Genomic DNA, 18087 nt, shown 5'->3' on the forward strand with positions numbered 1-18087 from the left:
CCCTCAAAAATCCATTGCGTGGAGCAGGGCCCAGCATGAGTATGACCTGTACTGGTGCTTCTCTGAACATCATAAACATATCTGACACTTTACAACATGGGTTGGAAGCAGAAAGTGTCATATATTGGGACTTTTAAATACCTGTTTTGACCACTGATTTTGATCCACACTTTTAATTATTCACATATTATCACATTTGAAATGGCACAAGCTGTTTATATATTTTGGATGTATCACAGCAATTTGCAATGTCCTACGCCCCTGATAAGACTGGAACAGAGCTCCAGAAGCCAGCCTGCTCATTGTCCTGAGTCTCTTTTGCACAATGCTTTAGCCAGAAACTTTCTCTCTCTACAGATGTCCCTTGCTATAGCTGGCCTCTTTTGTACTTTCCTTTTCAAACACGGTGCCCGGAGCTGACCCCGCAGAAGCTAGCAGGATGCAGCGGCACGGACGAGGCTCGCTGCACAGCCGCCTCCCCGCTCAGGCGCAGGCTTCAGCCGCCCCACGCCGTGCACGCCGGCTGGCAGCGGCCGTAGCGCCCGCCCCTGGCCGATGCACCTTTCTTTTTCTGGGAAAGGCACCGGGCAGCTGCGCCCACCCACCCCAGCGAGGGCCCACCAGCCCCTCGGCGTGACACAGCCATTGCCATCGCCGGTGCCTCGTACCAAGAGGCTCCAGTGGCGCGGGCCCTACGCCGAAGGACTCCCGGCCCGAGCGCGCCTTCAGCTCTGGGCAACCGGGGGATGGCTCAGCCCCGCCGGGAACGGGGGCGGCGGCCGCTGCTGTGGTGACGGCGGAGGACGGCCTCTCCCCCGCGAAGAGGCCCCGCCTGTCTACAGCCGGGCTGGGTGCGAGCGGCGGGGCGGCGAGATGGCGGCTTTCCTGGGGCGCGCGGCGGCCGGTAACGGGGGGCTGGGAGGGCCAGCGGCGGGGCGGGGCAGGGCGGGCGGCGGGGCCGGTGAGGGCCCAGGCATCGGCACGGGGCGGCCGCGGGCCTCGGTGCCCCCTCCGGCCTGGAGCTCCTGCCCCGCGGCGGCCGGCATTCCCGCTTCGTGCTGGGGCCGGGTGGGCCGACAGGGCGGGATCGCGCCGCCCCTGCCCGCCCTGAGATGCGGGAGCGGGCCCGAGGCTCTCCGAGAGGGCCGTACAGGCCACAACAAAAGGGAATTGCTTTTATAAATAAAAACAAGGTCTTCGGATGTAGATGACATGTATTAACAACTGACGTTATCTGGCTTAGAATAAACTTACGCAGCAAACCCCAAACTTAAGGCACAAGGAGGAGCTTGTCTTTTTAAGGTACAACTTGGAGGTCAAATGCAAAATCATTTCCCGTTCATTATAATTATCTAGACTGTTCACTCTCTTAATAGTAAGTATGGGCAGGTTAAATTCACCGTACTTAAACCACACTATTTTACTCGGTAGCCATAGACTTAAGGAAAAGTGAATGAGAGACTGGGATCGAAAACACCTTTGTATAATTGTTCTTTGATTGAAGAAACCAGAGCTGCAGCAAAGTGAGACTCAGTTTCTATGATCTATGGAGCCCATCTGGTTCCCAAAAGCCACCTCCAGTGCAGAGCAGAGCAGCACTATGGATAACCTAAACCTCGTTGGCTGGCAAAGTTTCCAAGATGCTAACGCCACCTTGAAATTGCTGAGATTTAAGAATGGCCAGACTATGCCCTTTCTCCATTTGGTCCAGAGAGCTGATACACAGCCCCTGTATGCCAAACTCTCTACGGCCACTGCATCCTCTCCATGCTGGGGAGCTTTTCTCAACCTGAAATAGTTGACAAGTGCCCAGTTACAAGATTCTTACTGTGCCCCACGGTTGTATAACCGCCCCATAGAGAACACGACTGAATTCAGTTCAATTTGGCTTGTGTTTGATTACTTAGCCAGGTAAGTCCATGAACTCTGCCCTACATAAGGAGCAACAAGCCTATGAATAAACATTTGAGGGATTAGGATCTCATTTTATGTGGTACCTTAACTTCATAATCTGCTCTGTTACAGAATGTAAACCTCAGTTGGTACAACTGTACATGTTTAAACTCTGACATGCATAATACTAGTAGATCAGTCAACCATTAATAGAATAAAACCCAAATAGATCAATTTAAAAATATTCTTCAAATGAAGCTGAAGAACGTGACATACCTTCTGCACTATCACTGAGGCAAGGAAGCCAGCGATCATATATGAGAGCAGGATCGTCTGAATCTTTTCTAAAGGACAAAATATCTAGAAAAAATCAGATTTGGTTGTCAGTGTTTGAAAAATGAGGTCTTAAAAAACCCAATATGCTGTATATATGAGGAAAAGCAACTGCATGCGTGAATTTGGTCAGCATATGCAGGTTTTTCAAGCAGGACAGATACTTGGATAGGTATTTTAGTCACAGTGTCCATTGGCATCAAAAGAAGCAGAGAAAGTAATTTTTTTTAACATTGGAGAAAGTTAAAAATTACTTTAATAATTCTGCTGTCAGTGGAGAAATGCTTTTATGACTGAAGAATTTAGCCAGTAAACAGTTAACAGGACTAGTTTTTTGATATATGCATAAATATAAGTGTCTCTTCCCTGAAACAGTGAAGTGGTGGGTGTTCAATCTGAAGTTTGCTGAAAAGCTTTCTTTTTCATTGCAGGGTCATCTTTTGATTATTGGGTTAGAAGAGGAAGATTGTAATTTTAAGTAACGATATAGTTACTAATCTATATAATGCAAGAAAAACACAAATGCTTTTTGTTTAATCTCAGTCGATTCATACTGGTAATTATGGGTTTAAAATTAAAGCTCTATATGCATATGACTACAGCTAGGATAAATTCACAAGACTTCATAGAATAAAGTTAAAAAAAAAAGAAATACCCCAAACCTGATAAGAAGTCCTCTACCCCTACATACTCATAGGAAAAATATATAGGGTTCTACCACCCAATCCATTAAGTGAGAGGAGGAAATGGAGAGATGCATAAATAATATTGTCATATGAGTGGGCATTTAAGTATCTTTGACTTTACAAGAATCCTAGGAATATACTTTTTCAATCTATTATCTTTCCAGGAAACACCACAAAAATCAAATGTTTCTTGGGCAGAACCCAACAGAAACAGCATTTTCTATTCTTTTTTTTGCTGTTGCTTCAGTAATAGCTGAGTAACAGTCTGTGTCTCTACTTTCTGTCAATTTACTTGAAAATAGACAAAATACAAATCAAATTATAATAACGATGTAGTCATATGCCCTGTATGAAGTACAGCAAGAATTATAGATGGGAGATGTCAAGAAGAATGGGAAAATTCCTAGCCTTTCCCATCAGTAAAGATTGCTTGAAAAATCTACATTAGTAGTATTTCTACTGACCTGCGGTCTGTTAATATTTGGAAGAAGGAATGAAACAATAAAAGGCTCTAGGAAACATAACAAATTATATAGTAAGTGTTCGTGTCTTTCAAAGGATTTTTCTCTTTTGGAGAATACTGACCTCTGCTAAGTGGAACAGTATCTCTTGCTTCAGCAAGAATTTAATCAGGTCTTAAGAAATTACTGTAGGAAACAGCTACTTAGGTAGAATCTTCAGTGGACAGAAAAGACTGTATGGCAGGCATTGAGTTGGATTTTTTTTACATTTTTTAATACATTATTTACTCTGGTGATCAGGTCAAACTCTAGTTAATTATCCATGCCTCTAATTATGCCAACTAGATACTGTATGTTTCTTATTTTGTATTTCATAAGCATTGCATAGTAGTGTTTCCCCTAGACAAGTGCTTTGTTCACCCCAGATACAGACGCATTTAGATGGCAAGTCTATCTACAAAATAGTTTCAGCAAAGACATTTGAAAAACAAGAATTTTTCTTCTCTGTAGAAGCTGCTAGGGGATTTTTTTTAACATGTAAAAAGTTGAAAAGTACTTGGAAATATTGAGTTGCTCTACTATGCCAGTATGATAGCCTAAAGGTAACAAGTGAAAAATAATTGTCCAGAACTTCTGGCTTTGATGATGATTACAGAATGTACTGCGTGAAATGCTGGCAAGAAATACTCCAGGGCAGTTACTTGCAGAACTGGACAAGTTTCTGTAAATACTTAGTGTAGGAAGTTGATGTAGCATTATCCAAAGATTCTGAATAGACTTACTTTTGTGACGCTAAGTCTTTGGAAGTACGTACATTGCACATAGTAATTTTAAGTCTCGAATACACACAAAGACGACTTCTTCCATCACACCACAATGCTCAGAAAGATTTAGATTTAAGGACTGCATCAGTTGTCTTTGTGAAGAAAAATTAACTGATAGCTGTAAGAGTCTTGAATTCCTGTGAAATGGTAGTTCTCAGTTTCATAGTGAAGCTAGCTGATGAATTACAGCCATTACTAACCTTACAGCTACTACTAACCTTACAAAGAGTCTGAAAAAATGCAAGCCATGCTATACTCAGTGTATTGCAAAGCATCCAGAATCTCAGTGCATCCTTGGCACAATCCCTTAGCAAAATAGCACATTTGTTAATTTAAAGCTAAGAATGCCTCAAAGACTTCCAAAATGCTGAGATGCCTCTAGCTTGGACTTGAGGCATTGAGAAATCTGACATGGCCTAAAGCAAACTGGCATGAAATTAAAATGCAGCTTTTATGGATATATCCTTTCATCTAATTCTGGTGCTAGAAACAACTGATATGATTACAATTTCTCCCCACCCCCGACCTCTCCAGCTTCTAGTATTCTGACAGATTAATGTAGTTAATTTATAAGTATCCTCATTTTATATCTTTTTTTCATGATTTTTTTTAAAAAAACAAGCAACTCTAGAACTATTTGTGAGCAACACAGCGATTTGACACAGATAGTGCAAAGTTCAGTACTGCCTTGTCAGAGTAGTTGGTGGAGAGTTCTGTAGATATCTAAGCAGTTTTTCACGACGCTGAGCTTCTCTATGACTTCTCCATCTTTTGTCTACGTGTTAGCCCTCACCTTTGTACCTCTGCTAGTACTACGGAATAATTCTTTCCTTTAGTCTACCTTTAGCTTTGCACACTGGTGTGCTTATGACATAGGAGTTATATAGGCCTCATTAAAAGGGGAAAGAACAGACATTGATACTTTCTCACAAGCATTATATCATTGCTATTCACTTTTTTCAGGGCTTCTTACCAGATTGCAGACTTCAGCTCCTGTAATACAAACTCCCCCATCATCGCATTCCTTTTCTCAGAACATTCCAAGTTGTTTGTGGAAACTGGGCCAACTTAATCATGTAGCAATTGCAGTACCTGATCTGGAGAAAGCTCAGGCCTTTTATAAAGATGTGTTAGGAGCACAGGTGAGCGAGACTGTTGCTCTTCCCGAACATGGTGTCTACACTGTTTTTGTGGAGCTGGGAAATACCAAGCTGGAACTTCTACATCCTTTAGGAGAGAAAAGTCCCATTGCAAGCTTTCTGCAAAAAAACAAGACTGGAGGAATGCATCATATCTGCATTGAGGTATTTTAACACAATATATTATATAATAAGATAGATTAAAGTATGCATAATTTTTTCATAGGTTTGACCTGTGTCAAGAACAAATATATAAGGCTGTCACATCTGTGAGAGTTTATATTGCATAAGAAGAAGTTTTAAACGTGCCTTTGTTTTGGAAATCACAGTGCAATTTCATGGGCTATGTGATCATTTTTTTCCTCTTTTATGCTATAAAGATTAAATTGGGGAGGGGAGGGTTAAATATCCAGTGTGGAAGGTGGACAAGCTGAAGGGCTTGTGAAGAGTATTTGACAGGTGTCAACATAGAAAGGACAGACACTGGAAAAAGATGGAGTTGTCAGTTTAACCTAAAGCATAGTTTAGATTTTCAAAAGCATCTTCCTGTTTGATATTTAGTTGATAATTTTATAACAAAGTAAAAAAAAGATTGTCAGTCATAATTACCAAACAGCAGAAAAGTCTCCAGAGTTTCTACTGTCCTGTTCTTCCTTGTCCATCAAAGAGAGATTGGTCTGGAAGTACACAAGATGTAAATGTGCTGGGTAAAGTAGTTATTTAGTATACTCATGTTTTAGTGTATATGTTTGATGCAAAATTTCATGCTGCTGCCTATGATACATGTTTTTAATATTTTACAGATCTGAGTCTTGCAAACTTTATTATTTCATGCAAGTGTAATAATAAAAAGTAATGTGATTACTGATGTGAGTAGAAGTTGTTTTCAGAATACATCTACAAAAGACCAGTGTTTGCAGTTACATGTTTTCATTGAAAAATGAGAAATTTTGCATATATGCAGGCAGTGCAGTTTTTCTTACATGAAGTTTGGCTATTTACAGATGTTCAAGAATAAGAAAATTAATTCTGTTTAAATGGATCCTAAATTGTAGGCAGTTCTGCTATAGAACTGTGAAAGACCTCAGCTGAACTTAGGAAATGGGGTGTGTAGAAGAAAGAAGTGATTTGCAGGAAGACTGAAAAAACTCTCCAGCCCTCTGTTAAGACCAGTTGTACTTACTTACAGGTACAAGAGAAAAGACATTGTAGGCATTTCTCACCAAAAAGAGCTCGAAGCTCCCAAGCCTTTCAAGTATATGTAATCCCTTTTAAGATGTCTCAAGAAATATTTGTTACCAGCTCAAATTGTACTATGTAGATCTCCATTTTGTATGAGAGATGATCTTGTTGCAGATAAACCAAGATGACTGTCAAGGGAAGTCATACTGTTAATTATGAAAATTGAGAAGAATGAGACATGCTAATTATGCCATGTTGGACAATGTAGAACTGTTGTGTTAAAAAAGAAAATTTATAACTGTATACAGTAGGTCAAGCAAGCTAGGAGTCATAATCTAGCAGTTAATTTCCATTAATCGGATGAGCTAGTGCTACTTGCAGCCAGATTTTCCTAAGTGAAGGCTTGTAACTACGCAAAACAAAAAAGAAAAAAAAAAAGATTGTCCTAAGTCCCTCATGTTTGTCTCCACGTAAAAACAAATGGAAGATTATAGAGTAATTTACATGGAAAGAAAAGCAATCCACTCTTGACCTGCTCTTTAAGTGGGACTGAAAACAGATTTTGTCACTATCATAGTCAATCAAAAAGAGATTAAACTCCCTCCTCCAATTTTCCATTCTCCTCAGAATGGAAAAATCTTACAATTTCAACATTATGTTGTCTTCTGAAGTTGAGCAAACACGGCTTTCAGAAAAACTATAAAAGAACCTCAGTATCAATTTATTATTCATTTGAAATTTAAAAAATATTTTGTAGAAATGTCATTCTAGGAACAATTTTATTGCAAAAAGCTGAATTCTTTCCATACTGGAGAGGAAGCCTGACATTTATCAAAATGCTTTTTATTTCTTCCTTCTGTCTTATTATTCAAAGGAAAATTTTAGACAGATGTTTTGATAGGGAACTTGTTTCAGACAAAATAAGCATTTTAAGAAGAAATTAAATTATCCCTGACTAGCTATAATTGAATTTAATACCTGCAATGAAAAGCATTCTGGACACTTGGTAGAACAAGAGAGAAACCCGAGCCTGATATTCTCCTAACATGGATGCACCCACAGGCTTTCCCCGTTTACTCTCACTGCTTCCTTGGGGATGCAGTAATTCATTCCAGCTGAGCCCAAACACAGTTCCTCTTCTGGCCATGTCTGCAGGACAGGAGCAGCAGCTGCAGTGGCTTTTCTGCTTGGGGAAACAATCTGGAGGGGTCTATGGCACACATTACATGCGCTGTTTTATTTTAGATAAAACTTAACAGTAATTTGTTTGGGGTTTTTTTAGCAGACTGGTAGTTCTGTGTAGGAAGAACTGTAGTGAGTTCAGACTTTCCATGAACAAAACTGCTGCAAATGAGTAGGAATTAACTGATGTCTGTTCCTCTGAAATAAAGCTAGATATTTCCTTCTTTCCTACAATGGCATCATGCAAGTTTATTCACCAAGTTATGTCCAGACACCTCAGTCTTCAAAAACAGCAATGCTATTATTTTAATTCTAGGTCTTTATTGATTATTGACTATTGGATTTGCTAAACTGAGTGCTAATTTTATTATTTCAAAGAATGAATGCATTTATGGTTTGGGAAAATTCAAATTTCATCTGATGACATGACATCAGACTTAAGATCACATTATACAGCATAGACATGTTTTTGTTAATTACATATTTCTGCAGGAAACTGTACTGAAATATTACGTTAAAGGCTATTGTTATAATTAAGTTTAAATAGGAAAACCAGGTCATATTCTGGGTATGTTTCTAATAATTCCAAGGTTTTTCTCAGGAAACTTCATGAAGCTTAACCTACTCAGAAAGAGGATATATAAATCTAAAAAGGACTTTCCTTTTACCTTCTGCCCATTGCCCTCCCTTTTCAACAGCATCTAATGAGTCAGTGTTCTGACATCAATTAGACAATGAGGCATGCTTTAGTTATTGATAGTTTGAAAGCAGTATGATCTTCTTAGTAATAGTAATGCAGAGTTTAGATTATTAATGGAGTCTTTATAAAATAACAACATAAAAAAATCAATGGACTTTGTGCATGAGTGATTTTTGTTTAATAATTTCTTAAATATAGCACAACCTACTTAAACAATATTTTATAAAATCTTCAAATAACAAATGCAAACTTCTGTAGGCTTTTTATTTTTAAGACTAGATTTTTTTTTAACTGTTTTATAATTTAATTTATTTTCAGAATTATATTAGAATTTAGAAATAACACTTTAGGAAGGAATTATATTATTGCTCCTAAATGTAGAATCTGCATAATACAGTGTAATATGTTAATTTGTGTGAACTGTATTTTTCTTTTATAAGGTTGATGACATAAAAGCAGCTATGACAGAACTGAAGAAAAAAAAGATACGAATATTGAGTGAAGAGCCAAAAATAGGTGCACATGGCAAACCTGTGATTTTTCTTCACCCTAAAGATTGCCATGGAGTCCTTGTGGAACTTGAGCAAGCTTGAGCTGTAATATTCATAAATAAAACAATAGATTAGCTGTGAAGTTACTGAGCTGGTGCTGGGAATATTGATGTGGTATTCAGTCTTTACAAGTTTACTGTAGTTCCTGTGGATTACGTACAGCTTTTGAGTACTGAAATAGTGCTACAGATTTAGAGTCGTTGTCTTTTTGTTATTGATCTGATTTTCAGAATTAATATGTTGACATTTCTTGACTTCTCTGTGATTCTAAAGACTAATACATAAGCCACGTTAAATATGTAACATAGTAATTTATGTTCTGTTGCCTCATGTTTGCAGCATGGTTTTACCTCCGTAACCACAGAAACTGTACAGTTTCTAGGTCATCCCACATTATTTTGTTCTACATTTCAGAGCAGAGACCCACTTCTCAGTGACAACAATATAGCTTAGATATTCCCTTTAGAAATAAAGAGAAAAGGAACATTGTATTTTCTGTTTTCACCATTCAACATCTGTGGTTCACACTGCTTGATTGGTTCATGCAATAAAAAAATCCTGATGTTATTGTATGTGTGTCTGCAATCAGTAACTAAGTTTTCCTTGACATAACAATTACTGCCAAGGAAGTTACTGTGCATAAATCATCATTTAGTTGTTTTATGAATTTTGTGGATATGCAGGCAATGTGAGAAAAATATCTGAAAAATTACTTGCCTGAAATATATTTTGGACTGTATTGTGCTTATCACATTTTAGTTTTTTTCAGGTACTGAATATTTGTTTTTCAAGCTTTATCCATAGGAAGATATCTGGGAGAGACTTGGACAAATAGCGAGTAATCTTTTCACTTACTTTATAAATATTGTTTTCCTGTGCAAAAGCACTTAAAAAACAGTGGAAAACATAAGCCGCATAAGTCTTGGTTACATACACTGCCTTTAACATCAGAGAGCATGCCAGCATACTTACATTTCTGATAGACTGCAGTCACAGTTTGTTGACTTATTCATGGACAGACTTTACTTTATTGGTGTGCATTAAGCAAGCAGTTTGTCCTGATACTTTCTTTTCATAGGTTTGTTCTGACACGTCAGCTGTAGAAATTGAAGACTTGCTGTTTCTCTCTAGTTTTCTTAATCCTTAAGAGTTCTATTTTTTCCTAGCTAAACCATAATCTGAATTTTATATTTTCCTCTTTTATATTTTCCTCTTTTATATTTTTCTCTGCATATACAGTGAATAGTTTCAGCTTGATATGAAGTAAGTTCATTTTAACATAGGAGAATTTTTACTTAATGGAAATGGAATTATTTGTGTTCTGTGTGATGTTTGCTACAACAAAATACAAGTATAATGTTGACCTGAGATTTAAACAGGGCTTTAAAGACATTGATGCTTCCTCATGAATTTTACTTCTGAAAAAAAAACTCTGAAAAGCCATGCATTTTTTTTTTTAAATGAGATAGTTTTGTACTCAAATACTCCTCCTGTCAAATTTCAAGAAAAACAGTGTCTTCCACAGGGTTCTTGCATTTCATCAAATCACTGTTTAGAGGGTAGTTTGTGATCTAAATTCTAAATTGTTTGAATTTAGGAATCCTAAGGCTCATGATGGAAAAGCGGGATGATTTGATGTTCCTGAAATATGATTCTGCCACTCTAGGAGACATTCTATTAGCAAAGCTGATTTTGTCTTTCTGTTCTTTTCTGCATCTTTTCTGCAAAACCAGCATAGGAATGCCAAGACTAGAAGCCTTGCTGGTTACATGTCAAGATAATTGAACAGAAGTCTTTGAACTTAATACCCTTAGTTTGGTGCAACAGTAAACAGGGCAGTCATCAGTAGGTTCATACTCCATTTCTTTGTCCTGTCTGAAGGAGATGGAATTTTGTGTCTGACATCTATCAATACACTAAGAGTAGTAGCTTGATATAGTACTAGGGAAGGGAGATTTTGAGTAAACAATACTTACTCCACTTGTCTCATTGTGCTCCCCATCTTACTAGCAGAAAGGTACTTGTAATGCTTTTAGCAAGTGACCAGCAATTTTCCTGACTGACAGCAGTGGGGTTGCCTAGCACCAAGTCAGCTGATGTATTTTGTTCATCATAACTAAGTCATGCTCCTATCTCACTCAGTTTATACATTTCATCTGACTCCTAAGGTGGAAGTCAAGATACCAACAAAATAACAAAACAAAAGAAAAAAAGAGAGTTTAGGTCTGTAAAATTAGTCAACACCCAAAACTGGAACATGCTTCTTACAAGCTCTTAGCATTTGGTGGGATCAGACTTCTTACTTGTCTGGGTATGTGCTACAAGATATGAGAAGTTCCACCTCTCAAGCTCTAGAACTGGAAGCAATAGGTAAGAGAGCTGGACAGCTGAAGAATCTGAAGACAGCTAAGAGGCATTGAGAGAAGTTTTCTGTTCATAAGCCTAACTCCCATAGATTTCAGTGGGAACAGGATCAGCCCCTATACTTTTAACAAACTTCTAGTCCTTCACCTTAAGTAAGAGAGCCTTCAGAAGTCATTCTTTGTTCTGACTGTCTAAGGGTTTGTGGGAGGGGGGGTTTACATATATGGGCCTTACCCTCTGTCACTGCCATGATTATGAAAGGGGAATAACATCAAGAAAAACAGTGGAAATTCAGGGATGGAAACTGGAGCAATAGAGAACTGTGATTTGTTTCTTCCAGTGGAGGGACACGTAATGATATACCCCTGTTGCACCAGTATACGACTTCTGCAAAGAACAACAGTGATTCAAATAACTGGAGCCTAATTAGCTCGGAATAGAATTAGGCTTTGACAATGAGAATTTGATTTTGGGTTTTTTTTCCTAAAAGGTACAGTGAAACCTTCTTTTCTGATAATGTCAAGCTTTTCAGAAGATGAAACGTTAATATTGTGTCAGTAAATTTTGTCATGCTTGGGTCATTCATCAAGTGCAAGTTCCCTGTTCCAATCTCTCCATGTGCCTTTTTTCCCCTCTGAGCTCAAGCATGTTCCCATTTTATGCTGCCTAAGGCAGACAAGACACATTTTTCTGGACTTCATCAACATTACTCAGGCAGCTAAAGGGCTCATGATTAAATGATGCAAAGTATCTTTTTTGACTTCCTCTCTGCAACCCTCAATTCTCTCCTAGGTGGCAGGAGGAGAACAGGCTGCACAATGAATCCCATTCCATATGCATGAGACAACCCTAGAAGCAAACTCAAAAAGCTGAGAAAACAACTAACTACATGCCTTTTAAAAGCTAACCTTACAGTTTTGCAAATTTGCAAAAACTCTGGTCCCGTCATGCTTATACTGCAATTAATTCACCTGAATTAAAAAAAACCAAACACTGGGTATTTCATTCTGAATTCAATTGCTTCCATTATTACCATATTTACACAATTTATCACAAGTTTTGGAAAAATGTACTCTATCATGATGCCACAGCTACAGTGCTTAATATAGTTAAAACAGCCTGAAAATTTAGGAAGCTGTGAATGAATTACAAGAGGAACTGAAAATGGCACTTGCTTCTGCAGACCACTTCCTGGGTGGGTAATACTTCTGTGTTGAATGCTGAGACTAGAGTTTACTTTCTTAATGCACATGCAGAAGCATTGCTGTGTATTGTTAAGGACAGTCCTTGGATTTGGACTTTATTGCTAAGATAGATGAATGGAAGTTGATATGACCAAGGAAGTCTCACAGAAAGATAAGGAAATGAGATGTTTACAGTATCTAGTTGAGGTACTTAGAGTAGGTGCTCTGAATAATTTCCTTGGTGCTTCTATTTGATTCTCTCCTTACAAAACATTCATCCTGTAGTGATCTGACTTGGGTTTGTTGGACTCAAGAACCCTTAATTAAAAGAAAAAGTTAGAGTTAATTGTTTCAGTAAACACTCGATTCTTTACCAAAGCAGTTGTCATGTTGGCCAAATTATTAGACTGTGAAACGGAAGAAATCCCTAAAATGGTAGCCTTGGTGCTTCTCTTACAGGTGCTGGTTGGCACCAGACTTTAGACACAGAAAGGTAGCTGACAGTTTAAACTTGGAACATTGAATCATATAAGATTAGTATGGAAATGAAAACTAACAGCAATATATAAATCAATTGGCCCAATGCTGACATTTTAAAATGGAAGACCTCACCTTCCTAGGAATGCAAAATCTGTCACCTTTGATAAGCATTTTCAAAGCAGTTTGAACATTTTATGTAATGTAAATTTATCTTATTATGATGGAGAGAGGTTTACCTCCTGGGATGGTATAATCCTTAAATATCTATAAAATGATGTCATCTGTCTAGTTTCATGTTCATTTGCACTGTCTTGCCTATTGTTAAACAGCATTATTAACTGCAAAGTATGTAGCATAGATTCACAAGTGAGTAAGAGTTTTGTCTTAGACAATTAAAAGTAATGATACATTTTGAAGCACTTCATGACTTTTCTAGGTATAATCTGAAGTGATCTTTTAACTATTATGCTTTGTTAACATAAAAAATAGCAAATAGGTACTAAGATCTTCTATAAAATAGACCTTCAGTGAAGATTTTTACTTATTTTTAAGATTGCATTTTTCAGTAATAAAGATAGGTTTAAACCACGATTTAAAAAAAAAAAGTTCTGAACTAGTAACTGTGTGTACTCTGAAGGCATATGTGACGATGCACAGTTTGCATCAAAGAGGGGGAATATCCTGCTTCTGCATTTGTGGGTGGCTTGTATGGAAAAGATTATTTCCAGAAATTGAACAGTAGCGGAGAGGTCCATTATTGGACTGATATTATGCACCTTATTTTTACCTTCCATTTTGATATGTAATTTTCTATAACCATCTGTCTGAGTCACTGTCTCCAAAATGAGGTGGAGGGAGAATGGTTGTTAGGAACTTAAATTTAAGAAGTTAACAAATATATCCCACTCCCTTTGGGACACCTGCAGTCTTTGAGAGGTCCGTTGTAGTACAATACTTGCAGCCGCAGTAACTTCAAAAAGAAAACATAATCTGGGAATACTGTTTTTGGTATATCAATTGAGAAGTACATGAGGCTATTTCACCAAGTTAACAATTTTGAGAATTAATAATATGAATTAAAACATGACTTGCTAAATGTTTAAACAATCCATCTACAGGTTATATATAACTTCCTGTAGTTCTGTGTAAAACATACATGCATTACAGTTTATGTAATGTTTGAGTTTTCATTACCTTCAAAAGAGAACCAAAATCAGTCAAGTAATTAGGATAGAGAAAGGGACAGATGAGAAAAGTCACCATAGAAAAACCATGACAGAAAATAGCCTCTTAGTATCAAATGGCTACTCTGTAGTTAGTGAATCTTAACAGAAGTCATAACAACTAAACAAAAAACAAGAATAAAAAAACCACAAAACGATGTTTCGATGAAGGGCCTTTGCATGTGCATGGAGTTTGACTTTGTGCTAAGCAAGTGGTGTAGCTACCCCAGGACAAACAAAAGCACACCAAGGTAGACACACAGCTATTACAGTGAACATTGGTATCTAGCAGATTGGAATGCAGTATAATTACATTAAGACAGCTTTTCACTTTTGCTATTATGAGAAAGATTATTTTTTACACTCAAGAATACCTACAAGTCTCAAATTTGCATACCTATGAACAAGTCCTGTCATAACTGGCCTAAGAACACTTGATCTCACATACGGTCCTTTATATACAAAGTAATCACCATCACCTTGTTGCAGTAGAAAGATCTAGTAGTTTCTAATAAAAGGCCTGAGAAAACAACTATGTTTATCATTCACTGTGAGAAATGTTCCTGGAGAAACCCATTTGAGTGCGCTTTTAAATATTACACATCACATCTTCCATTTTTAATCTTGGGGGGGATCAATGTATTATGTGCACAAGGGCATAAAAATCATGACTTCATCTCATAAATCAGGGCATATGATGGAATGTCACTAAGTCCAGTGCTGTCCCCTGCTGTAATGTTCAAAGTTTTGGTATTTGATTTTTGTTGCACTGGAGCACCTCAAGCAACAGGAAAACCTGAGTTGATTAACTAGCAAGATTACATAGCTAGGATTCAGGAGTGCGCTTCACAGGAACATGGTATGGAAGACTCACAGAAAACAACATCTGCTATGGCCCATCACTGAAGCAGGGTCCCTAGGTGTACAGATCACCGGTGCAGGGTGGCCTCGCCACGCGTCACAGCAGGACTGGAGGCCTCCAGCAAACGTACCTGCCTACCACTGTTGTTTGAGGGGCTCCTGAAGGGTTGCTCCATCCTGCAGGCTGTGGGTGCAGGAGCGACACGCCCTGCAGCTGGCTCGCCTCAGTGTACAGGTCTGGGCAAGCTCCTCCATGGGCACGTGAGAAGCTGGTGCAGAGCTAGTCCTCCAGCCTTCTGTATCTGTGGAAGAACATATTTGACAGGTCAGTTCATATCACCAAGCCACTCATTTTTTGAGAAACTCAGGGGTGTACAAACACAGCATCACCTCACCAGCCCTCTTTGAGGCAGCTCAGAGAGTTCTGCCATTACCTCTTCTAACCTCGCTGGAAGCAGGCCGAGCGGTACCCTGTGAGCGGAGAGCGACCTCCGCTCTTCGGGGCACGAAGGCTGACAGGCAGGTCCAGGGGTAACCGAGCAGTGGGGGCAGCGGGCCGGGGCGCGCGGGCTGAGGGAATGCTGAGGAGAGGCGGGAGGCTCCGAGCCGCCCCCCCGCGCCCCGCGGGCCTGGCCCCCCTGAGGCGCCGCGGAGGCCGGGCTATGTGCCATGCAGGTTCCCGGGCGGCCGGCGGTATTCTCGCACGCAGCTTCCCGGGCCCACCAGTCGTCTCGGTGTGTGGCGCTGAGGCAGGCACACAAAAGAGCGGCTGCAGCTGCCCCCGTGTCCCCGCCGCGGCGCGAGGTGGGGGCCGGCCCCTTCGCTGCCAACAGGGGTAAGGAGCGGGGGCGCAGGACGGGGGACCGGCGGCCGGTGTTGTCGCGGGGACTGGCGACTCCGCCGGGGGTGGGGCAGCAGCATCCCTGCGGGTCCCCTCTGGGGAGCGGGGAGCCCGCGGGGCCGGGCGGGCGCTGAGGGGGCGCGCGGCCGCCCCCGCGCGAGCGCGGACGTTGCTCCTCTCGAAATCGGGGCTGGGGGCTGCCCGCCCCGCGAGCACCTGCCCCCGCCTCATCCTCATTCCCATCGCCGTCCCCTGGCAACCAAGCTACCCGCAAGGGGACGGGGAGCCGGGCTGAAGGGGAGCCCCTGCGGCATGGCGTCGCCGCCAGCGTGGTCGCGGTCGGCGACGCGGCGGCGAGGAGCTCCGGCACAGGGGGCTGCCGCACGCCCACACGTCCCCGCTGGCACGGAGCCGCTCTTCTGCACGCTGTGGCGAGGAGGTGGCAGCGGAGGAGCCGCGCCGCCACCGCCTCCTGTCAGCCGTTGGAGAGCTGGCAACGTCTCCCCAGAGCCGGGCTGCCGTTGGGGACGGCGGGTGCCTCGCGCTGCCGGCTCGCGATCAGCTCGCTCTCGAGGGGGCTGCGCGCTCTCCGGCTCAGCCCGCCATCCCGACCGCCTCACCTCAGCTGTGCCGTAACGGCTGCTCTCGGTAATGCAGGGACCGGCAATGCAACATATGCATAATGTCTGTGTTTTGTGGGAGGGCGGGAGGCTTAAGACTCTGTTTGTCTTAACAGAGTCAAAAGAAATGTGAGAGGAGCCCTCATGTAATGCAGCATCGCTAAGAGTTTGTATTTGCTTCTGATTTCATGCCTGCAATGTAGCAAATGGATCAGAGCTTCTGATCCACTCTTTTTGCCGTTCCCTTCATCATGAGGTCTGGAGGGAAAAGGCTGCTTAATTAAGAATACTTGATTTTTGTTGGGATACACAGCATGAGACATTATAGCATAGTCTGTTTTACCATTTTTAAACATTTTTTTATATATGAGGGGGTTTTGTATTGCCATAACAAAAGGGATGGGGGTGGGGGAGAGAAAGGGAATGCTGTGTTTGGAGCTGCATCTTGGAAAGGCAAAGACTGGCTTATTTTGCCTCAACTAGCAGCCTGTGCTTTCAGATTTACGTACTTGGCATCTTCATTGTCGTTTTGATGGTAGTAGCATGCTAGCAAGGGCATACAAGAAAAATTTAAATAAAGACAAGAAATCATACAAGATTCGTAGTACAGAGATAACATGCATTGCAGTGATGTTTAAGAAAAGTCTTAAATTACTGTGACCAGTTTGGGTAGAAAAATGCAAGTAGTGTTTTAGTTGTATTACGTGGTCAAGGCCACCCTATAGTCTCCCAGGAGGGGCTGGGAAATCCATTTGCAGAAAAGGTATTTCATGTATTATGCCTGTTACCCAAGAATCCCTCATTACCTAACCAGCAGAATTGAAAAACAGAAACGACTGCTATTGCAGTTATACATGGTTGTGTGTAAGCAAAGGTATTTTAAATAGGTAATTTTAAAAGGGAGGAATTTTAGTGTAATTCTTTATTGCCACTAAGAAGTAAAAACACAGTATGTGCTGGTTATCTGTACGCTGAAAAGTGTAAGATTGAGGTTTATGTTAAAGCATAAGATTGTAATTTATCACTGTATAATCCAGATTCTCCTCTGTATGGGACAGACAAGGATGAAAGAGCTTTTCTTCCCATATGTTGTTCTATGGGTACTAAACTACTAAAGGAGAAGCCACTGTCCTTACTCTACTCTGGGCTCATAGGATTTCAGGCTGCCTTGTCCTTGTAAACCTTGATTGTCAGGCTTCCTAAACCTAAATTCTCTGATAGTTTAGCCCTTATCTGCACTTGGAAATATCTAAAGCTATTTTTAAAAATGCAGTGTTGCCTCTAATCAGCAGCTGCATTATTACTTCCCCTTGATCCTCTGAACATAAAGGAAGAACGTTCTTGAAAAGGCCATAGCTGCTCAGCTCTTTTGGTCAAAGTCTTATGATTCTAAGGAAGAATCTTGAAAAGCCTTTTTTGTGCAGTTACTTGGTTAATGCCAGTTCAGTTTGGAGACTGGACATGAATTTAAAGAGCTAGGTCTTTAAAAAGTGACCTTTGCTTAAGGCTGTGAACATGAGGAACTGCTACAAGAAGTGTAATTTTACCATCTCTCCAGCTGTT

At 40.5% G+C, this 18087-nt stretch overlaps 2 protein-coding genes and 1 long non-coding RNA gene across 9 annotated transcripts in view; 2 read left to right on the forward strand and 1 right to left on the reverse strand.

The window, feature by feature from the left end:
• Positions 1–783: 783 nt before the first annotated feature.
• Positions 784–9033, forward strand: MCEE (methylmalonyl-CoA epimerase). Its single transcript, XM_054836279.1, has 3 exons — positions 784–904; positions 5161–5501; positions 8841–9033. Exons 1-3 carry the CDS (start codon positions 874–876, stop codon positions 8991–8993), a joined length of 525 nt encoding a protein of 174 aa, XP_054692254.1. The 5' UTR covers positions 784–873; the 3' UTR covers positions 8994–9033.
• APBA2 (amyloid beta precursor protein binding family A member 2) overlaps positions 825–18087 on the forward strand; it is a 122688-nt gene continuing 105425 nt past the window's right edge. The window contains exon 1 of one of the 7 annotated variants that reach the window (XM_054836266.1): positions 825–904. The gene's annotated coding sequence lies outside the window, so the exon portion shown is untranslated. Of the gene's footprint in view, positions 905–15784; positions 15899–16030; positions 16553–18087 lie in introns of those variants that run through there. The other 6 variants (XM_054836267.1, XM_054836261.1, XM_054836262.1 and 3 more) reach the window with 6 other exon arrangements.
• Positions 5515–15617, reverse strand: LOC129210522 (uncharacterized). Its single transcript, XR_008578556.1, has 3 exons — positions 15498–15617; positions 15195–15365; positions 5515–6013 (listed from the first exon to the last, which is right to left on the reverse strand). It is a non-coding gene; the product is annotated as an uncharacterized LOC129210522 (long non-coding RNA).

The sequence above is a fragment of the Grus americana genome, chromosome 10 (genome assembly GCF_028858705.1).
Source record: "Grus americana isolate bGruAme1 chromosome 10, bGruAme1.mat, whole genome shotgun sequence".
NCBI lineage: Eukaryota > Metazoa > Chordata > Aves > Gruiformes > Gruidae > Grus > Grus americana.

Coding starts and splice junctions, on each gene's coding strand:
- MCEE (XM_054836279.1), top strand. CDS start 874: ATGGCGGCTTTCCTGGGGCGCGCGGCGGCCG. Junction 905..5,160: donor CCTGGGGCGCGCGGCGGCCG/GTAACGGGGGGC, acceptor CACTTTTTTCAG/GGCTTCTTACCAGATTGCAG. Junction 5,502..8,840: donor TGCATCATATCTGCATTGAG/GTATTTTAACAC, acceptor TTCTTTTATAAG/GTTGATGACATAAAAGCAGC.